The 7,383-nt window shown below is 37.6% G+C and overlaps 1 protein-coding gene across 1 annotated transcript; it reads right to left on the reverse strand.

Moving 5' to 3' along the window:
- Positions 1-2,844: 2,844 nt before the first annotated feature.
- Positions 2,845-5,574, reverse strand: LOC104886973 (pentatricopeptide repeat-containing protein At2g37230). Its single transcript, XM_010671545.4, has one exon. The coding sequence runs from the start codon at positions 5,331-5,333 to the stop codon at positions 2,985-2,987; it is 2,349 nt and encodes a 782-aa protein (XP_010669847.1). The 5' UTR covers positions 5,334-5,574; the 3' UTR covers positions 2,845-2,984.
- Between the last annotated feature and the right edge of the window lie 1,809 nt (positions 5,575-7,383).

Raw genomic sequence — 7,383 nt, forward strand, 5'->3', positions numbered from 1 at the left:
GAGAGAACTCTTGGCTATTGTATATGCAATAAAGAAATGGCAACACTATCTTATGTCGCTGCCATTTACAATCATAACTGATGAGCAAAGCCTAAAATATATGCTTGAGCATAAGATTGTCACTCCATTCCAACAGAAATTGACGGCAAAACTAGCAGGCCTTGATTATATACGTGTGGCAGTGAAAATAAAGTTGTTGATGCCTTATCTCGAGTCTCTGGAGCTGAGATCATGAATATGATGATATCCACACTTCACTCTTCCCTCTTGGAAGAAATCTAGGAGGTATAAAGGAAGATCCCAACGTACAAAAGCTCATTGCTGAATTACAAGTTGATCCTAACTCTCATCCTCACTTTACTTAGGTAGGAGACCTGCTTAGAAAGAAGGGAAGGTTGGTAATTGGGCATAGTACTGCTCTAAAGGTGAAGATTATGGAGTGGATGCATAACTCTAACACAGGGGGTCATTCTGGGATTAAAGCTACTCTAAGGAGAATTAAAAGTTTATTTCACTGGCCTGGCATGAAGAAAAATGTCGCACACCACATTAAGCATTGTTTGATCTGTCAAAGATGCAAATATGATCAATCTGCGTCCCCTGGTCTCTTACAACCTCTGGCAATCCCTGAAAGAGTGTGGGAAGAAGTCACTATGGATTTTATATAGGGTCTTCCAAATTCCTTGGGGAAAAATGTCATTCTGGTAGTTATTGACAGGTTGAGTAAGTATACCCATTTCATTCCCTTATCCCACGCATTCACTGCTATCAAGGTAGCTCAGGCTTATATGGACTTCATATATAAGCTCCATGGATTCCCTAAATCCATAATTTCATATCGTGACAAAGTTTTTATCAGTACATTTTGGAGTGAATTGATGAAAATTCAAGGAGTACAACATCATCTTTCAACTACTTACCATCCACAAACAGATGGGCGGTCTGAAGTGTTGAATAGATGCCTTGAAAATTACCTCAGGTGTATGTGTTGTGACACACCCCAAGAGTGGGCTAGATGTCTGCCACTAGCAGAATTCTGGTATAACACTACTTATCATTCAGCTTCTCACACAACCCCTTATGAAATACTTTATGGGCAGCCACCACTGCACCACATGCCCTATCTAGCTGGATCTATAGCAGCGGAGAGTGTTGATAGGAGCATACAGAAGAGAGAAGCTACTATTGTTCTTCTAAAAGAGCATCTTGCTAAAGCAAGGGACAGAATGAAGCAGCGGGCGGATAAGAAGAGGAGTGAAAGAGTATTAAAGGTTGGAGATTGGGTATATCTAAAATTACAACCTTACCATCAACATTCATTGGTGCATAGGCCTAACCAGAAGCCTGGACCTAAGTACTATGGCCCTTACATGGTCATTAAGAGGACTGGTGAGGTAGCCTACACACTATAACTCCCTAACTTCTCAAAAATCCACCCCACTTTTCATGTGTCCCAGTTAAAGAAACATAACGGCTGACCACCCACCCATATTATTAATCCCTCTTCTCTTCATATCCCTCACCTACATCCTGCCACACATCCCACAACAGTCATTGATAAAAGGAGCATCAAGAAGGCTAATCATGTTGTAGTTCAGTGGTTGGTTCAATGGTCTGATTCATCTCCAGAGGATGCTACCTGGGTGGATGCTACCTGGGTGGATGCTACCTGGGTGGATGCTACTCAGATTGAATAAACATATCCCACTTTTGATCCTTGGGGTCAAGGATCAACCCAAGAAGGGGGCATTGATGCAAGCATCAGCAGAATGGAAGGAATTGAGCTGACAGTAAGAAAGGGGGAGCTAGGCACAAGAAGACAAGGAGGAATAAGATGCTCTGAATATTCCCTTACAAATTGGTTACATTCCGTTATTTTGATTCAGTTATTTACATTTTCTTTTTATTTAATTAAGCTGTGTCAGCAGATATTTCAATGAGAAGGATCTATACATAGAGCTAGATACACTATAAGAAAGGCATTCAGAAAATATATACAGATCTCCCATTTCCTTGGCTCTAAGTTCTCTCTCTAAATTTCTATATATTGTTACTTATAATTGATATAATCCTTGAGAATTCCTTTTCTTCCTTGTCAAATTTTCTCTGGTTTATCAATTCTTGATTCTCATCTCTTCATTGAGATTGCATCAAGTTGGTCAAGCAATCTTTGGTAGCTAAATCAGGAGATTGCATCATTAACATTTTTACTTTTGGAAACAGATGTTAACATATAATGTCTCATATATGAGCCATGATTCGAAATGTTTAAATTGCTTCGAAAAACAGAGTAAGCAGCTCTTGGCTGGACTCTATGTTTCATCAAACATTACAGTATCACAGAGTTGGTCATTTTGTGGTAATAAAATGTTGCCCTCTGTCATTCTCAACTCTCACACTGACGTTGTTTTCTCAGTGGTCACATCCCCTCTTTAATGGCATATTATTGCCAGAGGCGTTCAGGCAAGAACAAGTGAACAACCAACTTCACTCGAGTTTTTTTTTTCCCTTTGAATGGATATTTGCTGGCCCATAGCAAGCAAAACCAGATGAACTTGAATCCGTGACGAAAGTAGGAATGAACATATTGAACAAGTATAGGAAATAAAGTTGAATGATTCTTTGTCTTAAGCACTGACCTTGATTCCTTCCTTTTTTTTTTTTAAGCCACTGGAGGAGAAAAAACAGACCCTCCTGAAAATTTCTATAGCTGGAGAAATAGCTATATTTTGACAAAGGGGCACATGAAAAGAAACGCTGAAAATTAATCTAGTCAACATCAAGAGCAAGCTCAAAAAAATGAATTATAAGGCTAAAATTTGCTTGTTCTATCAACCCACAAAATCAAAACAAAAAATTGATAAAAGCGAGTATAAGGTACACATCATCTCACTGGAATTATTACTCCCTGAAAAATTTGGAAGGGGATATCAAAGTCCAGCTTCAATCTACAAAACAAATGCAGAACTAAAAAAGGGTCAGTTCTAAGCTAGGATCTCTTGTTTCTTCCCTTTCTTCGAACTGAGACTTTTATCACCCGTCATCATTCTTGACAAAACATCAGCTTGTTTCGTGTTTCCTTCTTCATTCAGGGTCTTAATTAGGCTCTTAAAGCTCTTCTGATCAGTCAAACCCCCTCCTTTCATTGAAATTTTGCACAAGATTGAGTAAGCATTCAGGGTCTTCCCGGCAGATAAAAGGGCATCTAACACCTGATCATAACTGGAAAAGTCCAATGTAAAATCTCTCTCTAGAGCAAAATCTAGAAGTTTAAGGGCAGCAATTGTCTTCCCTTTCTGACTAAGAACTGATAAAAGCTTGTCAATTTCAGGTGCACATCCACTCTGCATAAGTAGCTCAATTCTTCCAAGGGCTTCCTCAACATGACCTCTCATGAATAGAGCCTCAAGAATCTTAGTAGCTAGGTCCATATTTTCCGTCACTCCCTTCTCCAGCATAGTCTTCATCACACGACTCGCAGTTTGCACCCTTTCATCTTTGAAGAGACCTTCCATAACTGTCCTGAACAAAGCTGAGTCGGGCAAGTGGTCATTCTCGATCATACTATCAAGCACTGTTTTTGCATCCGCTGGTTCACCTTTCTCCAAGAAACTATGGATGAGTAATCTGTAAGCATCTGCTTCTGATGAAACCCCTCTCCGAATCATGATATTCAACATTTCAAATGCGCCTTCAGGGTTGTGTTCTCTCGAATGCCCACGTATCAAATTATTGAAAGCAACTGGGTCCTGAACACCCTTTTTCATCAGCTGCCTGAAAAGTATTTCCGCTTTTTCTGTCTGGCCATTGTTACAAAGATATTCGATGATGCCGTTATAGGAAGTAGGCTGCATATCCAGGGTACTTTGAGGCCTCAGTATTATATCTTTCTCAATTAGTTTATCCACCAATTTCACAGCTCGATCGTATACCTTGGCATTACAGAAGTTCTCAATTAAGACTCCATAGTGTCCAGCCTCTGTTGGAATGCTTAGCCTTATCATTGCTTTAAGCACATCAGCAGCTGCATCCAAGTTACCTGATTCGCACTGGCAGTTCAACAACTTAATAAAGACTGAGTTATCCTTTGGAGGGGTATGTCTCTCCACCATCTCATTCAAGATCATTTGTACATCAGACATTTTCATAGCATCACAGAGACCAGGCAAAAGCGTCGTGTAGGTGAGAGCATTAGGGTTGATACCGAAACCCTTCATCTCCTCAAACATTCTAAGTGCATCATCCACCTTTCCCATTGATACATACCCCTTAATCATAGTCGTATAGCTAATAACAGTCGGCGCTATATTCCTACCTTTCATCTCTATAAAAAACTTCTCAGCCTCTTCCAACTTCTTCAACCTATAAAACCCATTAATCATCGTGTTATAAGTAACCACATCAGGCATAATCCCTCTGCTACTCATATCCTCATAAAATCTATTAGCAGTCTCCACCTTCTGACAAAGAAAAAAACCCCACAGCAACAAATTAAAAGTATGCTTCGTCGGGGCAATCCCTTCCCCCAACATCTTATTATAATACCTCTTCGCCATCATATACCTCCCACGTCGCAATATCGCCTTAAACAAAGCATCATACGATTTGACACTCCTCTCAACACCCATTTCCTTCATCTGCTGAAAAATCTTCACTGACTCCTGAACAATGCCATTCCTACCATAACTATCAATCAAAACAACAAACATATCCTCATCCCATTCCACACTTTTACTAGGCATATCCATTAAAATACACCTAGCATGATTAACTTTCGAAGCTCGGCCCAATCTCTCAATAATTTTCATGTGAGTCTCCCTATCATGCTTAAATAAACCCGACCGCTCGACCCACCGGAAGAACTGAAGCGAATGCTCCGAACTCCTAGCATTCTCAATTACATTCAATACAAGATTTTGATCAAATTGAGGCACTAAATTACGAATTGAGTTCTGTAAACGAGTTGTCCAATCTCTACTTGCCATCATTCTACAAATTAAATCCTCTAATTTTTCTGGGTTACGATGCTTACCTCTTTTACTCCTCTGTTTCTGCACATTTTCACCTTCGGCAACAATACCCACCTCAAATTTCTGTTTTTCTTCGGGTATTATTTGGGTTTGAACAATGCCCAGCTCAGATTTCTCTGATTTATCGGGTAACTTTTGGGTTTGATCATTTGAGGAGAGAGATTCCTGAGATGGGTCATCAATGGAACTTGTTGAACAGAAGTTTTTGATCGAATTGAGGGATGATCTGCTCGAGAGAGTGTAAAACCCTGAATAAACCCTAGGTTTCAAATTATGCAACTTTAAACGAGAAATGTGCGCCATTTTTGGAGATTTATGAGATTTGCTTTGCGGGTATGCTTCAGATCGAACAAAAATGTGAAAAAATTACTACGAAATGTTTAATCTCTCATCTTTTTAGTTGAAGTTTCAAGCTTTTTTTTCTTTTACGCTGGTGTCAGTGGTGTAGAGATTAGGGTTTTGTTTGAAAGAGTTAAATTTGGGGATGAGGGAAATGAAGAAGGGGCTTCTGGTTAACATGACAAGCTCATGGTTGGCCAAACTGTGATCCGACCCGAGCCTAATTGATGCCCCATATGGTCTATATTTTGGCCCTTGGAGAAATTACAAAATTATGTCGGATATTTGGACATACTCCAATTTTTTTTTAAAAGAATAATTGTTCATAATACGTTAACCTTTGTCCCGTCAGCTAAAAATAAGTCATCTTTTGATTATTTATTAAACTAAGTGTACGTTTAATACCTATCAATTTCAAACAAGTTAGGTCTCGTTTGGTTGCACTTGGGAAGTTGATCTTCCCTTGATTTTTCACTTCCCATGAAATTTCACTTCCTATGAAGTAAGCAAAATTGTTTGGTAGGCTATGGGAAGATGAAATTCCCATGGGAAGTGACACTTACCTTGAGGGAACTAGGTAAGCAACTTTCCCCATTATGTGGGAAGTAGAACTTCCTAGGAAGTTCCACTTCCTATGCTCTAGTTAAACAAACATCTACTTATACTTGCAATTTCTGAAAACTTGCAATTCCTAGGCAATTGGATGTCAACCAAACAAGGCCTTAAATTATAAAACAATATAACTTTATTCTTTCTTTTTTGTAATTTTTAATTTTTTTTTTGTTTTCTCTCTCATCCTTGTTAAGAGTTACACATATCATATTTAAGCGGTCAAATAAGTTAACAATAAGCAAGGACTTGTTAAAATTAATTGATATTAAAGGCTGACTTGTTCAAGGATAATCAAAAGGCTGACTTGTTCAAAGATAATCAAAAGGTTGACTTGTTCAAGGATAATCAAAAGGTTGACTTGTTTTTAGCGGATAGCTTAAATGTTGACTTATTCTTGATAATTTTTTTTTTTTACTTGCAACGTTTTCATTTTAGCATTTCGCTATTACGTGCAGGTATATATTTTGCAATATATTCTCTCTTCCTCTCTCCTGGCATATGAAGTTCTTTTCTTAAAACACATTGGTCCTTATGTAAAGAGGAACGTTGTAAGTTATATAAAATGGAGAAAATATTAGTTAATATAAATTAAATTAAGTTTCCTAAAAACTCTTTTTTTTTTCTAAAATATATCCAAAATGCTTATTACATTCCTCAAAATTTAAAAAATGCCAACAATATATGCACTAAATCAATATTGTAGTTTCAAAATGAGAAGACACTTATGCTCATTTGGGCAAAATTAAAGTGTTTGCTCACTTTTTCAGATGACTATAAGTGTTTGCCATTTGATAAGGTTTGCTCATTTGGGCAAATGAGCTACATTGATTAAAAACAAAGTAGAATTTTGCTATATGGAGATTTGTAAATGAGCAATGAGTAAGTAATAGTCTTGGGTGTCCCAGGTTTACTATAAATTTTGTCGATAGTAGCAACCAAAATAGATAAGATAAAAAATCTTATCACACTAGTGGAAAAAAAGGAAGGGCTGCGGTTAAAAAGGCCCTTAGGGCTGCGCTTTTTGACAAGCCCTTTCCATAGCAGCCCTTCATCATAAAGGAAGGGATGCGGTTTTACACACAAATGCAACCCTTTTTGGTCTAAAAGGGCTGCGTTTTTGGACTAAAAACGCAGCCCTTCTTCAAGTGAAGGGCTGCATTTTTAGTTTAAAAACACAACCCTTTTAGACCAAAAAAAACTATTTTTTTTGCTTTTTAATGTCAAATTGACACAAAATCAATTCCAAATTGATAAAATTATAACAAAATCACAAACTGACATTTATATATAATAACAAAAACTACTTCATTATGAAGTTAACCTATCATAATCAAATTTCTAAGTATCTTGAACCTCGAACCATCATATATTCAATAAAAATAATATTTTACAAATCTTAATT

Source organism: Beta vulgaris, chromosome 2, assembly GCF_026745355.1.
Source record: "Beta vulgaris subsp. vulgaris cultivar EL10 chromosome 2, EL10.2, whole genome shotgun sequence".
NCBI lineage: Eukaryota > Viridiplantae > Streptophyta > Magnoliopsida > Caryophyllales > Amaranthaceae > Beta > Beta vulgaris.

What these genes read in the sequence shown, in the direction of transcription:
- LOC104886973 (XM_010671545.4), bottom strand. Translation starts at nt 5,333, where the DNA reads ATGGCGCACATTTCTCGTTTAAAGTTGCATAATTTGAAACCTAGGGTT.